This window comes from Manis pentadactyla, chromosome 13, assembly GCF_030020395.1.
Source record: "Manis pentadactyla isolate mManPen7 chromosome 13, mManPen7.hap1, whole genome shotgun sequence".
Taxonomy (NCBI): Eukaryota; Metazoa; Chordata; class Mammalia; order Pholidota; family Manidae; genus Manis; species Manis pentadactyla.
Window position 1 is genome coordinate 30,097,756 of NC_080031.1, and position 17,837 is coordinate 30,115,592.

The window sequence follows — 17,837 nt, forward strand, 5'->3', positions numbered from 1 at the left end:
CTCCTTCTGTTAAAATATTCATCTGATTGATTGAATTGGCATTAAATGTACAGATCCACGGTTTATCTTGTGTGGCATAAAAGAAAATATGGTAAACCATATAGCCATAATTGTTGATTCATAAATTACCTAGATTTTTACCACACATGAGAAAAAAGCCACACGAAAATTTTGATATCTTTGACTAGTTGAAGAATGAGAAACTTTTTGTATGTAGTGTCAACTTGGGATGTGACGTGAGTCTGTTGTGTCAATTTTAATTCCCCTCAGGAAGACATAATACTTTTCTTCATTCTTTGGATCAAGAGCAATCCATGGTGCGAAGCCTTCAAAGTTAATGACGTCAAGATGATTTAACTTCTTCTTACTTTTAAGTACAAACATCCGTCATATGAACCTTACAGGGATAAATCCTAATTGCATTCAGTGCTCATTTGTACTGATCTTGAGACATATGACTGAGAATTCAACCAGTTTCTTAGCTGCCACTGCAGTGCTGCTTCTGCATTTTAAATTTCTTGAATCAATTGAATCTGGACACTTTTAGATTTGTAGCTTATAGTAGCTCTTGGCTTTACTGAACTGATTCTATCTTTGTGTACATCAAATTTGAGAAGAGAACCTAAAGAAAAGATTTTTGTAGTCTCTTCAAAGAAGTTTTATGATCACTGTACTTTTACATATTAAATCATTTTTTCCTTGTTTATTTTTTAGTTTATGCAGTAATGATTATATTTACATACTTAAATTGAACTTTACTTGAATACTTCACATTTGCTACTTTTTATTGGTCTTAATAGTTGGACCATAATCTTTAAGTGTGAATTTATTATTTCTATTTCTTTAATAGGATTTTTTTATCCTTTAAATAGGAATGGATTGTAATTGGGCAAGTTGATATGGAAGCTCTAGTGGGAAAACATCTTTTTACTGTACAGGATTGGGAGAAAAATTTTAAAGCACTGAAAATAAAAGGGAAAGAAGTAGAACGACTTCCAAGGTACTGAAAGTAAAAGTGATATTTAGTAGCTGTAACAGTTTTGCCATGGGATATAAGGGTACTCTTCATGTAGTAATAATGAAGTCAAGTCATCTTCTTACCTTCTCTAGAGCTCAGCTCTAACACTTGAGTATCATCTGAGTAGGGCATTGCTGAGACTGAAATAATTTCTCTTCTAGGAGTTCTGCTGGCTGAGACCTAGTTAGCTAGCATAGTTGGGGCAAGAGGCTCCTATCCAGATCCAGCCTGAGGATCTAATTAATATTTGATAGGCATCGGCATATTCTAAGACTGGTACCAATCTACTGCTGAGAGCATACTAGAGGATATAAAACTGATGACATTTGATTCTGATTTTGTACTGCTCCTCATTTTTTTAGAATGCCCTGGGAGGCATTTAACACTGTGCTGCATGTAGGTATTGCCTTAAATGTGGAGGAGACACTCTGAAGGGCATCTCTTAAACCAGCTACTTGAGAATATATCCGCTATCTGAAATTCATACTACTGGAGTCACTCTTTGTGACAAGCTCTGTGAAAGGCTTTGTTTAATTGTGTACATATTACCTATAAAAGATATTATCACTTTTACTCATTTATCCATTCTTCCAATAAATAATATTTGGTAAGCATTCATAATATGCAAAACCTTGTCCAGTGGGAGTACAAAGATGAGAGAACATCTGAGATCATGTTGCCTGCTCTCTGACACATGCAATAAGACAAATATATTTGATGATTAAGTTAAACACACACAGAGGTTATGATAGTGGGCTGTGCAGTTGGATGGCTCTTACCAGCTGCATAACTTTGACAATTATTTAAAACCTGTGAACCTCAATTTCCTCAGCCTCAATACAGTTAAAGCTATTCTATTTATCTCATAGTATTTTGAGGATTAAATTACTGGTACAGGGTGAGTTCTCAAAAAGTTAGTTGTTATTGTTAGTTATAATTAATAGCAGATAGAATAGTCTATATTTCATATTAGAGATTGAAGTAAAGGCTATAGAGATTTACAGGATGATGACAGCCCAACCATTTGGGGCAAAGTCAGGGAAAACGTACATTAAGATAGAAATACTTGAACTAGGATTTTGGCAGGTAGGAATGAGAATTGGAGGTTAAAGTGGAGCCTCTTAGGAGAGGGATTTATATGCTAAAAATAACAAGTTGGTTAGTGAGATTTTAATTAGAGTTAATTTTTGTTTAGGAACCAGAGGAGATGCTCCTGGAAAGGGGTAGGTAAGGCACTGATTTGAGAGTCTTAGATTCTAAAATAGGGAATTTGGATTTTATTCATGTTAGAATTGTTAGCTATTGAACATTGCTAAAAAGAAGTGTGCCAATACCAAAGGTAAACATTAGGAATCTGGAAATACTGAGTTGTATGGTGGAATAAAGAGATCCTGGGGGAAGAGGGGTTTAGTCTGTCATCATCTGGAAGGCCAGTAATAATTAATTGAGTAAGTTGTTGGGACTCAAAATGGGGAGGAAGAAATATTATGAGGTATTAAGAGGTCTTATTTTTGAAGGAAGATGAGGGATGAGGAATAGAGAAGTTTGACCTTAAACGGTTGGGATAATGATAGTACCACTAATAATTAGTTTGAAGTAAGGAAAAGATGGTGCTTTTGTAATGTTTGTTCATGAGGTTTCTCTTCTCTATTAGATATTGTCTTTGACTTCAATCTTGCCTATTTTGTTTGACTTTATGTTTTCACCTGATAGCTCAAGGACCTCTACTGCTGCTATCACTAATACTAGTTTGTGTTTTACTGTAGACAGCTTTCCTATGTGCTTCTCTGACAAAGTTCAGCGAAACAAAGGAATGCCTGTCCCACATTCCATTTTCCATTTTGCTATTTCTTGCTCATAAATTAACGTGTATTCATCTAAAGCTAATATATACATACCTATGCACAGATATTTACTTTATGGGCACTTTTTGGAAATATGTTGTAAGACTAGAAAAGCTACATTCTAAGGATTACAGATACCTTAGTAAAATGATAACATTTTGGGGTAGGCTGTCTGTGGCTATCTCATTCTATCTGTGGCCTAATGAAGCCTCAGTTGCATATTACCAATATTTTCAGTAAAAGGTGAGTATTAGATTTGTCCACAAAACTGTACCATTGAGTATAGCTCTGTTGTAGTCATATCACTTTATGACAACTCATTAGAAAAATGTGGTATAATGTGATTTTTTAGGTTTACCAAAATAATCTGTCTTCATTATCACATGTTAGAATCTTGACACTTTGTGTCAGGATTTCAAAAATTATAAAAGTTCAAGTTTCAGGCAAATTGGCTCTTACATTTGGTGGTTAAGAATTGGAATTTAAAACTCTCCAGTTAGTGGGTGTTTGAGAATAAATAAAGCTTTAAGAGAAAATTACATTTTTATAGTAAAACTGAGTATTTAACACATCTAACTTGCTTTCTAAGACTATCACTTGCCTCAGTGCTTTAAAATGTCAAGTACCTTTCCAGATAATCTTTGTGACCAAAATTTCTAGACCTTTTTTTTAAGCTTTGTGTAACTTAAGATAAATATGAGATTTTCTTTAGATGAATGAGTTTGGTTCAACTTCTGTTTGCTTAGGACATTACAATTTACATTAAGGGTACCATGCAAGAGCTAGTGTTTTTTTTAAAAAAAGCATTTTTTCCTCATTATTAAAGTAGTACATTTGTTTTATAAATTTTTTGAAATATGGAAAAGTACAATGATACTTGCTGTTAATATTTGATATTTTGAACATACTAGTACATAGCTTATAAAATTTTTCATTGTACTGTATCTTGCTGTTTTTATTTAACACCAGTTGTCAGTGTTTTGCTCTGTTATTACCTGGTACTCAACAGTGTGATTTTTAATTGTATGTATATATAGTAATATATTTAGCCACTCCTATGTTTAGCTTGTTTCAAATTTTTGACTGTTAAAATTGGTACTTTGATGAAGATATTTGTATATAACTCTGGGAGTCTGCCCTAAAAATTTCCTTAGGATGAATTCTAAAGGTGAAGTTATTAAGGTAAAGAATATGCCTATTTTAAAATTTGATACATGTTGCTAAATTGCTCTTCACAAAAGTTGCATAATTTTATATTCTGACCAACACTTCTGAGAATTGTTTGTCCACACAATTGAAGGTGCAAATTAAAAACTCCTTACATTTTGTGAATTTGATAGGTATAAATGGTATAAATAGGTATAAATGGTATCATATGTTTTATTGACTTAATACCTTGATAATATACATTGACTTTCTGTCTTTGTTTTCTTTCCCTTACTGTTTGTGTTTTGACTACAGGATAGTAGATTTATTTTATAAATAGTTAAGTAAGTACTTTACATGCTGTGACAAGTAAAGCTTATAAGTATTCATGTTGATACTTTATGATATAGATATGATATTCATAATTCATAATGTGTTGCCTTTTAGAAAATTGATACGTAGGATGAATAAAAACTGTAGTATTATAATAAAATCATTGTTTAATGAAAGCTTCATACTATATGTAGGGCATTTTTGAATAAAATCTAAATGTGCTTAAAGATTAGGGTAATAATTTTGAGTTATGTTTTAAAATGTATTACATAAAATCCACAAGATCATATTATAATGAGACTTTTCCTTTAATTAGTCTTTTTCATCAAAATATGTCCATTGGCATTTTTCAGTGCAGTGAAGGTAGATTGTTTAAATATTAATTGTAACCCGGTGAAGACTGTGATTGATGATCTCATCCAGAAGTTATTTGATATGCTTGTTCTTTCTTTGAAGAAGTCCATCCAGGGTAAACACACTTTTTATTTTTATTTTTCATTAATTTTATGTATAAAGTCATGTACTTTGATAGTTATGAAATATGAATCCCAATGATGATTTAAAACCAAAACTGATATAGAAAATGTTATGAAATACAATGTGCTTAAAATTATAATTTTAATAAAATAGGGAAGTCCATGTTCAACTCCTAAGGGGTCTAACAATTGAAGCCATTTTTATTATTTGCTCTGAGCTAGTATCAGTTTGTTCTGTGTGTTACTAAGAAAGGCAGATCATTCTGGTATAGTGTATTGCTCCTTTTTTCCAAAATACCGTATTGTTTTCTTTTTTTGCTTGAACTGAGATGTTTTAGCATATTATTTAAAAGACAAATAGTTACCAATTTTTAGTAAAATTTACTAAGAGTGAGTACGTCTTAACTTCCAAAATTTTTAAGTATAATGTGAAATGACTAAATTTTGATGAGAAGAAATTACTTATTCTAATTTTAGTTATTTTGAAATTTTGTATGAAAGCAAATTATAGCTTCATATTTAATGTATTTCATGTAGTGATAACTTCTAATACTCCTTGATTTAGAAATTAGATAATTAAATCTTTTTAGTGATAATAATATTTCTTATATTTCAATGTTACCTATTCAGCTCATTTACATGAAATTGATACATTTGTTACTAAAGCTATGGAAGTCTTAACAGTCATGCCCCAGTCTGTTGAAGAGATAGGTGATGCAAATTTACAATATAGTAAGCTACAAGAACGAAAGCCAGAGGTAAGAATCACAAAGTAATTATTTATTTATTACTGTACTGGAGATGTTTAAATTAGGTGATTCTATATGACCAGTTAGGAATATCATATAATTTCAATATTATAAGGGATTCCATATGATCTGTTCCAATTTTTCAGCTCATGACTGGACTCTTGATACTATGTTGGTGTCATGAAACTAACAATAATGCATATTGTTATCTTTGGTAGTCATTGTGGCATATTAGAATAAGACAAATCTTAAATAATTCATGCTGTTACTTCCAAGGTTTTAATTTTAGGGTGTTAAAGCATGAAGTTAGAGGTGAATTAGGCATACACACACACATACACATTCACATATGATGGAGAAGCTCATAATTAGAGAGTAAGATAAAAGACTAGTAAAGATTAATAAAAGCAGTATCTAGAAAGCTAGAGCCCAGAATAAGCAAGACAAGTTTTACAAAACATGATGATTTTAGTTGTTTAGAGGAAGAAGGAAAATGTTTCAAATAAGAATACAAATTTTTATGCGTCTCTACTATGTGATGGACTTAAAATTATAAAGATACTTTAGAGGTGAGTAAAATAACATGCCTTCATGGTAAGAAGCAATTAAAAATTTTTATTTTTAATAAAATTAAAGGAAGGTTGGAAGATACAAAGAGTGTTTAAAGGCAAAATAACATATTACCTAGCAGAATGAATTAACTAAAGAAGAAATAGTATTATGAGCTATGGTAGTTAGCTAAATCACATAGGCATTCATTCATCTATTTATTTGACAGATATTTATAGGTCACCTGATATGTCCCGTGCATTGTGTTAGCAGTTGGGGTTGCAGCTTTAAACATTCTTTGTTATGGAATATGCATTTGTGCAGCTGTGTGTGTACAGGGGTGGTGGAAAGAGCAGCTAGAGAAATGAGAGAATGAGTATGCTCAACTGGGGGTTGTTACATAGGATGAGTGATCATGGGAGAGCTCAGATAGGTGACATCTGAACTGAGACCTGAAAAATAAAGAGCCAATCATTCTGAGATTTGTGGGGCAGATCATTCTAAGCAGACTGAACAGCCAGTGAAAAGAAAGGTCTTAGAAAAGGAGCTTGGTATGCTCCAGGGAGAGATAAATGTAAACACTGTCAAGGAAGTTAGATCAAGACCACCGTATCATTCAAGGAAGAAAATGGTCTGAGGTGAATTTGTAGAGGTAGACAAAGGCCAAAGTATGACCGTACTTTTAGATAATCATAAGGAGTTTGGATTTTTTTTTCTAAGTGTAATAAAAAGTCCTTAGAGGTATTTAAGCAGTGGGGTGACACAAAGTGGTTTACATTTTGAGGTGATTACTCTGGCTGCTCAGAAGAGAATGGATTGGAGGCATGCAGAAGTAGCAGGAAGTCCAGTGAGTAGAATATTGCTGCTGGTGGAGGAGAGATGATAGGAGCTTGCATTGTGTAGTAGCAAAGCAGATGAAGAGAACTAGAGAAGGTGGTGATACAGTTTAGAGTTAGAATCAAGATCTTCTGATGCATTAGGTAGAGGGGGATTAGGTAAAGAGAAATAAACAAGTCTCCTAGGTTTTTGGCTTGAGCAGGTGGGAAGCTAATGGTAACATTCGCTGAGGTGAGGATGAATAGAGGAGGAATGTGTTTGGAGATTGGAAGTGGTGGAGATTAAGATGTCAGGTACAAGTTAAATTAAGGAATATAGAATTTAGAATAAAGGTAGAGACTAGAGATCTATATTTAAAAATGGAAGTCATCTTTATATCCATGATGTTTGGAGCCATGAGTTTGAGCATTCCAAAATTGAGAGTTCAAGCATAGGAAGACACAGCAAAGGAGATTGGGAACGAAGTGGTAGGAAAGACTGAAGTTGTATCATCACAGAAACCAAGAGAAGAGAAATAGATGCTGTATGTTGGGAACATGTGAGGCAGGAAGTGCATGAGACAGTATAACCAAGGAAATAGGTCATGGGAAGCATTTTAAGGATCTTAGGCTTGATTCTGTGGACTTTGGGAAGTTATCACTGGAGTTTAAATAGGAAGATGTTACAGAATTGTGTTTTGCTACATTTCTGTTGGTATGTGGATTTGAAGGAGTAGGAATGGAGGCAGGTAGACTAGGAAACTGTTGTAACGTTTTTTAAGGCTAATCTAAGTTCTCTTCACATATAGGAAATTAGAATCCTACTCTTTTTTTTTGTCTTCTATTACTGATTTTCCTGGTACAACATGGCCTCCTTGTCCACTGGTTTTCCTGTCACTCAGATGGAACTGATCCTGCCCAGGAACTGCAAACTGGTCACTGAGATATATTTGAATTTCTTTTTTTTCATATCTATTATGTGTGCACAGTGATTTAAAAAAACTTTTAGTGGTTTTATTGCTTTGTCAGTAGTAAAAGTGCATGTATAAATGATAGGATACTGTTGTTTTAAGGTGCTTTAAAAGGTGAAGAAGCAATTCAAGAGTTTATTTAGTACTTGTTGATTTACACCCAGACTGTTTAACAAACTGCTTATTATATGTGACTCAGGGCGTTTCTGGTAAAAATTGAGTGCAGGAGCTTGATTACATTTGTTCAGTTGTCTGTTTCTTGAGAACCTTTTTTCATGACGTTCCCTTCTCTATTAAGGAGGATAATTTACTTATGCCCTTAGATAATCACTAATCTTAGTTCTTTTAGAAGCCCTTTTAGCATTTTCTTGAGTAGAACATTTATAATAAGAACTTTATTTTTGTCCTCATGGGTTCACAGTTTCATTCAGTTTCATATTACCACTTTTTTGGTCACCTTTAATCTTTGATGTTAGGGTACCTTAGTTGAGTTGTTATTAGAAACTTTATATCTAGAAATTTATTTACTTAAAAGCAAAAATCTTGATTTTTTTCAAAAAAGCAAATCATGGAGTAAATCCAAATAAATGGAATCTTAATAAATTTGATAAAATAGGTTGTTTTCATGTGTTACCTTTCCAATCTTTAGATTTTGCCCTTATTTCAAGAAGCTGAAGATAAAAACAGACTTTTGCGAACTGTGGCAGGTGGAGGTTTAGAAACAATTAGTAATCTGAAAGCTAAGTGGGATAAATTTGAGCTGATGATGCAAAGTCACCAACTTATGATTAAAGATCAAGTAAGAACCTTTTAGTCATTTTGGAAATTTAATTTTTTCTCACTTTTCTCACTTAAGATATCTTGTTTATTCTATTATAGTTTAGGATTATAAGAATTTTATATTGCTGATGAAATTGATCTCCCTTTATACATTTTATATAAATGATCATTTCACAGTTTATCTTCACTTCCTATCATATCAAGAATGTATGTAAAATGTTTCCAGTCTGTCTTATGAATGAATTTGCTTATCTACTATGTATGGTATCGTTTAATCATACAACCTGGAAGTCTTTTACATTCATATCCTACTGACCAGAAGTTAGTCTTATGCCCTTGAGCTGCATGTGACACTGAGAAATGCCCTCCTCAGTTAGCAGCTATATACTGAAGTATAACAATTGGCAGTCATTAATCAAACATTTTTTTATCATGTCAACTTTGTTGATAGTTGTGGTGATGCTGCTAATCACATGAATGATTTTTAAATGATGCTGTTTGCAGTATATCTTTTGTTATTATGAACTTATGGTCTTATTTTGTTTTTTGAATTATTTTATTGAAATCAATAATTAAAATTAATCTTGAAAATTTAGTATTGATAATTTTTCACCTTTAAATAGAAAAATGTGAAAGTAAAGTGAGATTTTACTCTGAATTAAATTATGTAAATTTTACTGGTTTATAGATTGAAGTGATGAAAGGAAATGTGAAATCACGTCTTCAGGTTTATTATCAAGAATTAGAAAAATTTAAAGCTCGTTGGGACCAACTGAAGCCTGGTGATGATATTATTGAAACTGGCCAGCAAAATACTCTTGATAAGAGTGCAAAGTCAATAAAAGAGAAAAAAATGGAGTTTGATGATCTTGAAGTCATAAGAAAAAAGCTGGTGTATGTTTTTTCTTTTTAATTGATAGTGCTCATTTTGAAAAAATATGTTTTTTATTTATATATGACTAGTAATTTTCTTCTGTTTTCCAAATGTCTTTCTATATAAACTTAAGCAGTTTAAAAAATATAAATAATACATGCTCATGCTACTGCTTTCTTAGGTATTGTGGTTGGATTACTTAAGGATATTATTAAGAGAAAAGCAAATTTTTGGTTAGGCCTAGAAGAACAGAAAATTAAATTTACTTAAAAGGGAGTTGGAATACTTGCTTTCTATGATCTCACTGTATTTTAAAATAGAATATATAAAATTAATGGAAAATTACTTCCAGGGCATCTGAGAAAAAAACGAATCTAAGCAAAATAATGAGACTTTAAAGAAAAAAAATTGTTTTATATTAAAATAATACAAGTTATTAAGCATTGCTTTAGGTTTGGTATATTTAGGCAAATGAATTTGTAAAATAGTTGCCTTCATAGGTGAGTGGAGTACCACATTTATTAAATGGCAATATAATAATTAGATGGAGGATTTCTTATATTGTGGAAGCTAGAGAGCCCTTTTAACTGAGAACAATACTAATGAATCTTAATAGTCTTCTCAGATCAATCCATAAAGTTATACAGTTCTGGAGATTTACATATGTTATATATGACATATATATATATATTATGTACTAAAAGTGTATTTATCTATATATTACCACATCCACTTGACTCCTGTGGGAAAAATGCCTGTTAATGAATTTGGAAGAGTCCATACCTAAGTGGTTCAAGTGAAATTCTCATGTAAAGTAGGCATAGACTCCCATTGTTTATCTCCACTATCGAATGCATACACACACATATATGCACACACAATACAGTTAAATAACATTGATATTAACAGTTTTTCTTTGTTTTAAATCTAATGATATTTCACTACTTCTTTCCATAGTGATGATTGCCATCATTTTGGACTAGAAGAGCCCAACTTCTCTTTGGCATATAGCATCTCTAAGGACATTGAGAGCTGTGCACAAATTTGGGCTCTTTATGAGGAGTTTCAGCAAGGATTTCAGGAAATGGCCAATGAAGATTGGATTACTTTTCGGTTTGATTAATAAATAATAATTGGATTCTCACAGTTTGGTAGTGTTTTTTGGGATGTAAATTTTAAGATGTGTTTCTGGTATTTTATAGGACTAAGACATATCTGTTTGAGGAATTTTTGATGAATTGGCATGACAGATTAAGGAAGATTGAAGAGCATTCAGTAATGACAGTTAAATTACAGTCAGAAGTTGACAAATACAAAGTAAGATGTGTTACTTATTCTACTATTTTAGAATGAAGTTTGGAACTTTCATGTATCTTTATGTAGTGACTGAACTGTAATTTTAGTTTATATATTTTTTAATGATTCTATTACATGAAAAAATAGTAAGTATAGAGTAAGCCATAGAAAGCATTGATTTTTCTGCTACTATTTGAAAGAAGTTTTAACTCATAAATTTGTGGTTAAAGTCATAACTTGCAGTGTTTATACATCCTCATGTAATTTAGGATGTGGGTCATTTAGCATATTTAGGATATAAGTCATACCTAAAATAATGAAAATAGAAATATTTTAGGTTATATTTTAAAATGTCAAGCTATAAAGGAAATCTGCATGTATTCTCATCAGTGTTGAGTAAAAAGTTTTATACAATTCCATTTAAGAAATTGAGTTTCAAGATTGATAAGGTAATGAAGTAATTAAAGTTCTTATAGCTAATTATCATAAAAAGAAAATAATAATTTGTGTTTTGCTGAGCTATATTTATGTGTATACATCCATCTTTTTTTTCTCTTTTTAACAGATCACAATTCCTATCTTGAAATATGTGAGAGGAGAACATCTTTCACCAGATCACTGGCTTGATCTTTTTCGTCTACTTGGCCTTCCTAGGGGAACTAGTCTGGAGAAATTACTGTTTGGTGATCTGCTTAGTGTAGCCGATACAATTGTTGTCAAAGCTTCAGACCTTAAAGTAAGAATTGCTTTTATAAATATCTCATTAATCTAACCTTTGTATTTTATTTAAATAAAATAGCAAGCTAAATTTTTTCTTGCATTAAAATAGTGGCAATACCCCATTATTCCATTTTTCTTTCATTAGTAATACATCTGGATCTGTATGGAAATATAGAAATAATATAAGCCCCTTTCTTGAGAGAGAGGAAAAAATATGAAGTAAAAAAAAAAGCCTTGCTTCAAAAAGGGAGTTAACATTAATAAAAAAGCAAACAAATAAAAATCATTTTACATAATATACACTTAAAGTCATGGGTATATTATAAAAGAAGCTCAGGGGTACAAAAGTCCAGGAAGCTAAAGGAAGAACCAGTTTTCTAATCAGGCTTAGAAAAGGTCTCAAAAGTAAAACTTGCACATTTTATCATAAGTGGCAGATTTTCTATGTTGTGTTCTGCCCATTCAATGTAAAAATAAGACTAGGTGTCAAATTGCTTTATTTTCTATCTAAATATGCACACCTTTATGTTTGTTGATAATCCTGGAGCGTATTTAGACAGTCATGAGGTAATAAGGCATGACTGTTCTAGGAAATAACTGTAGATCTTTGTTAATTGCTTTTGATGTATCAGAACTTACAATGAAGTTACAATGAAATTCTGATATCTTCAAAATTTTAAATAAGCCAGATTATTTTTGTATTTTGTGATGATCAGTGCTTGAATTTTTTTTTTAAGAAGTAAAAATCATAAGGCAGAACTTTGCATATACTCTGATCACATGAATCTGGATGCTTAGTATCTTGATACATTAGCCAGTAATTCTCTTGGGTTATATGTATAATATTTCCACTTACTTTTTTTTCTTTATGACTAAAGGCCAAATAAAAATATATCTTTCTTTTAAATAGGTATCTTATAGTTGTATGAGAATGCTGAAGTAATAAATATTGATATTTTGTGTTAAATAGGATTTAAATAGTCGGGCACAAGGTGAAGTTACAATCAGAGAAGCTTTACGTGAACTTGATCTCTGGGGAGTTGGAGCAGTATTTACACTGGTTGATTATGAAGATAGCCAAAGTCGAACTATCAAGCTGATTAAAGACTGGAAAGATATAGTAAATCAAGTTGGAGATAATAGATGCCTTCTTCAGTCCTTAAAGGATTCTCCTTATTATAAAGGATTTGAAGATAAAGTGTCAATTTGGGAAAGAAAACTTGCAGAGTTAGATGAGTACCTACAGCATTTAAATCATATTCAGAGAAAGTGGGTATATTTGGAACCCATTTTTGGTCGTGGAGCATTGCCAAAAGAACAGACACGCTTCAACAGAGTTGATGAAGATTTTAGGTGAGTACAAGTCTGAAAGAAATAGACATATATGGCAGTTTTTTACTGATACTATGAGGTGCTTCAATCAAGATGATTACTTTTACATTATTAGTATCATGTGTGTCTTCAACCTACTTCTCTACTGGATCTTTCTGAGAAGCTATTGTCTTTCAGCCACTTCTTGGATCATTTTGGTCTGGTTTCTGTCTTTACCACTCTACCTAATATTAGTAGTATTACTATAGTATAATAGTTATAATAATATTACTAATATATTTCCTAAAGTTATCAATTACTTTTTTGTTATAGATTGGATGGGCATTTTTCATTTTTCATTCTACTTTATCTCTTATTAATATTTAATAGAGTTGGATATTTCTTCTTTCTTGGAGAGTCTCTTCCTTTGGCTTCCGTGACTGGCCTCTTTTGGTTCCCTGCCTGTCTCTCTGGTTCTATTACTAGTTCCCAGTTGTCAGGCCTCTCTCGGCATTGAGGTGTAGACATTCGTGTTTCAGCCTTATGTTCCTTTCTCACTTTTCCTTTATTCTTTTCAGTAAAGCTTGAAGGATTTCCCTGCTCTAAGGATATAGCAGGATCTGTTCCTTGTCCATTTCTCTAGCCTTTTCTTGTGCTGCTCTCCTTTTTTGCTTTTGTGACTCTAGCCTTTAGTTTTTCAAACATACCAAGCTCCTTCTAAGAATCTTTGTCAGAAATGATTTCTCTCCTACTCACTGACTTTTCTTTTTACTTATTATTCAGATCTCAGCTTAAATTACTTTCTCACAGTAGCCTTAGGTAAGCGATTTCCTATTAGCCACTGTAGCAATACTTTGTACCTTTTCTTCTTAGCATTTATCATAATTTTATTTAAATATTTTGAGAACATATTTAATATCTTTCTCTGTCACTAGACCATTATCTCTGTGAGATAGGGCTTAATGTTTGTTTAGTGAATGAATGAAATAAGGGAATTTACAAACAGGATGTTAAAAATGGTGATGGGATATTATCAACTTTTGATATTATTTGTTAAAAGCATAATGTATTGCTATTAAGACATTTTTCAGTGGGCAAAAAAAAAGTCTAAATATCTCTTTTTCAGCCAAAAATGGGTAAAGTATATGTGAAAATAACTTTTTTCTTCTTCTGTAGATCCATAATGAATGACATCAAGAAAGACAATAGAGTCACAACATTAACTACTCATGCAGGAATCAGAAATTCTCTACTAACAATACTTGATCAGCTTCAAAGATGTCAGAAGTCATTAAATGAATTTTTGGAGGCATGCTTTTAAAAAAATATAATGAATTATAGAGTAATTTAATACCTTAATTTTTTGTAAAGTGAAAGCTATTCTTTTTTTTTAAATTTTTATTAGGAAAAACGCTCAGCATTCCCAAGATTTTATTTTATTGGTGATGATGACTTATTAGAAATACTGGGCCAGTCTACTAACCCATCAGTGATTCAGTCTCACCTCAAGAAACTATTTGCTGGTAAGATTTGACATTTATACAAGAGATATTTGTTGAAATTCAACTATCTGCCAGGTATAATGTGAGGCTCTTAGATAGACTTTTGAATAAAAGACAGGTCATATACTCAGAGAATTTAAAGTTTAGTGGTGGAAACAAGATAGTAACTTGACAAATATATATAACAATTCCTATGGTCAGTGTAAGTATGTGGTGTTATAGCTGTATCTGTGTAGACATTTAACTTAGTTTTGGGGCATCATGAGGCAAGAGATATTTAAGGTGAGAATCTCTGAATGTAGGTCTCAGATAGAAAAAGGATGGGGAGGTAGAGGGAATAGTCTGTGCAGAGGCTTGGAGGTGAAGGGGAAATTGCCTATTCATTATTGAGCTGAAGGTTTCCTCAATGACATCCAAGTGGAGATACCCAATTGGCAATTATCATAAGCAGAGAGACCTGGGATGGAGATGTAAAATTGGGAGGCATCTGTATATAGACTAAGCTATGGGATTAAGGTGAGATTATCTGGTGAAAAGTGTAGAGTAATAGTGCATATGCTTCATTCCTATCAAAATACCAACAGCATTCTTCAACGAACTAGAGAAAATCTTTCTAAAATTCATATGGAACCACAAAAGACCTTGAATAGTCAAAGCAATTCTGAGAAGGAAGAATAAAACTGGGGGCATTATGCTCCCCAACTTTAAGCTCTACTTCAAAGCCGCAGTAATCAAGACAATTTGGTACTGGCACAAGAACAGACCCATAGACCAATGGAACAGACTACAGATCCCAGATATAAACCCAACCATATATGGTCAATTAATATACGATAAAGGAGCCATTGATATATAATGGGGGAAATGACAGCTTCTTCAATAGCTGCTGTTGGCAAAACTGCACAGCTACATGCAAGAGAATGAAACTGGATTATTGTTTAACCCCATATACAAAAGTAAACTCGAAATGGATTAAAGACTTGAATGTAAGTCATGAAACCATAAAACTCTTAGAAGACAACATAGGCAAACATCTCCTGAATATAAGCATGTACAGCTTCTTCCTGAACGGATTTCCTCAAAAAAGGGAAACAAAAGCAAAAATGAACTCATGGGACTACATCAAACTAAAAAGTTTCTGTACAGCAAAGGACACCATCAACAGAACAAAAATGCATCCTACAGTATGGGAGAATATATTTGTAAATGAGGTATCTGACAAGGGGTTAACATCCAAAATATATAAAGAAAGCAAATAACCCGATTAACAAATGGGCAGAGGATATGAAGAGACAGTTCTCCAAAGAAGAAATTCAGATGGCCAACAGACACATGAAAAGATGCCCCACATCACTAATCATCAGGGAAATGCAAATTAAAACCACAATGAGATATCACCTCACACCAGTAAGGATGGCCAGCATCAAAAAGACTAAGAACAACAAATGCTGGCGAGGATACGGAGAAAGGGGAACCCTCCTACACTGCTGGTGGGAATGTAAGCTAGTTCAACCATTTTGGAAAGCAATATGGAGGTTCCTCAAAAAACTAAAAATAGAAATATCATTTGACCTGGGAATCCCACTCCTTGGAATTTACCCAAAGAATACAACTTCTCAGATTCAGAAAGACATATGCACCCCTATGTTTATTGCAGTACTTTTTACAATAGCCAAGATATGGAAGCAACCTAAGTGTCCGTCAGTAGATGAATGGATAAAGAAGATGTGGTACATATACACAATGGAATACTATTCGGCCATAAGAAAGAAACAAATCCTACCATTTGCAACAACATGAATGGAGCTGGAGGACTTTATGCTCAGTGAAATAAGCCAGGCAGAGAAAGACAAATGCCAAATGATTTCCCTCATTTGTGGAGTATAACAATGAAGCAAAACTGAAGGAACAAAATAGTAGCAGACTCAAGAGACTCCAAGAATGAACTAGTGGTTACCAAAGGGGAGGGGTGTGGGAGGGTGTGTGGGGAGGGAGGGAGAAGGGGACTGAGGGGTATTATGTTTAGTACACATGGTGTGGGGGATCACGGGGAGAATAGTGTAGCACAGAGAAGGCCCATAGTGGATCTGTGGCATCTTGCTGCACTGATGGACAGTGACTGCATTGGGGTATGGGTGGGGACTTGATAATATGGGTAAATGTAGTAACCACATTATTTTTTCATGTGAAACCTTCATAAGAGTGTATATCAATCATACCTTAATAAAAAAGAAAAGGGAAAGAAAATGTAGTGCATATGCTTCAATGTTGTTGCATCATTTTACTTGGGTGATTGCTTATGGAATCAGTTTGCTGCAGTAATAATGATTGTCTCAAAATATTTCATCTCTTGGAAAAGACCTATATCATATTAATAAGTAAAATATTTTTATTAACTTCATTTATAATCAGAGGTGAGCAAACTACAGTCCCAAAGGCCAAATCTGGCTGTCCTTTTTATTTTTAAATAAAGTTTTGCTGGAAATAGCCATGCCCATTATTGTCTATAGCTGCTTTCATTGTACTAGTGCAGAATCGAGTAGTTGACAGAGACCACATGGCCCATGAAAGCCTAAAATATTTACTCTGCTGCTTCACAGAAGTATTTACTAACCACTGTATAGCTGAAGTTTAAGAATGCTTGTATATGTAACTGATAGGAGATGTGAGAGGTAGTGGAAAGAACTCTTAGAATCAGGAGGCTTACATTCAAGCTCTACCTCTACTCTTTATCAGTCAGTTATTAATTTGCCTCTTTGAAAGTTAGTTTTCTTCTTCAAATTAGAAATAATAAGTTAAGGGTTTTTCTGAACATCAAAATTAGATTATGCATTAAGTTTTTTTGTATACGCTAAAGTGATATGCAGATTTGGGGGAAGGGATGTCCTATTTGCCCTTGCCCTTTCCTCTAATATTTTGTCTCATAAGTGGAATCATTAATATGTATTCTTATGTACTCATTTGTGTCTGGCTTTTTTGTTAATCATAGTTTTGAGATACCTGCAACTATATTTTATTCCTTTTTATTTCTGAGTAATATGCCCTTTAAATATATCACAGTTTTTCCATTTGCCTGTTGATAGGCATTTGGGTTGTTTCAGTTTTTGGCTATGAAAAGCTGTTCTATTATATTATATACTAGAATCATTATAATTCTATTACATTATAACATATATTATATGTTATACATTATACATTAGGTGGTAACCATACATTAGGTATCGTAACTATATCTCTAATTCTTTTGCATTTAAATTGTTGCTTTTATATTATAGGCATTAACAGTGTATGCTTTGATGAGGAATCAAGACATATAACTGCAATGAAATCTTTAGAGGGAGAAGTTGTACCTCTTAAAAACAAAGTTCCTCTTTCAAATAATGTAGAGGTAAGTAATTCTCTTTCAATTACAAAAATAAAAAGAATTAACTATATGAATTTTGTATCAAAAAT

At 32.6% G+C, this 17,837-nt stretch overlaps 1 protein-coding gene across 2 annotated transcripts in view; it reads left to right on the top strand.

Annotated features, from left to right (window-relative positions):
* DYNC2H1 (dynein cytoplasmic 2 heavy chain 1) overlaps positions 1 to 17,837 on the top strand; it is a 330,688-nt gene that overhangs the window by 40,499 nt on the left and 272,352 nt on the right. For both annotated transcript variants that reach the window (XM_057490362.1, XM_057490363.1), the window contains exons 18-29: positions 873 to 1,000; positions 4,695 to 4,810; positions 5,448 to 5,575; positions 8,551 to 8,700; positions 9,370 to 9,575; positions 10,513 to 10,668; positions 10,758 to 10,872; positions 11,417 to 11,587; positions 12,542 to 12,924; positions 14,059 to 14,191; positions 14,288 to 14,405; positions 17,660 to 17,772. In XM_057490362.1, the coding sequence (XP_057346345.1) occupies positions 873 to 1,000; positions 4,695 to 4,810; positions 5,448 to 5,575; positions 8,551 to 8,700; positions 9,370 to 9,575; positions 10,513 to 10,668; positions 10,758 to 10,872; positions 11,417 to 11,587; positions 12,542 to 12,924; positions 14,059 to 14,191; positions 14,288 to 14,405; positions 17,660 to 17,772 (1,917 nt within the window). The remainder of the gene's footprint in view (positions 1 to 872; positions 1,001 to 4,694; positions 4,811 to 5,447; positions 5,576 to 8,550; positions 8,701 to 9,369; positions 9,576 to 10,512; positions 10,669 to 10,757; positions 10,873 to 11,416; positions 11,588 to 12,541; positions 12,925 to 14,058; positions 14,192 to 14,287; positions 14,406 to 17,659; positions 17,773 to 17,837) is intronic.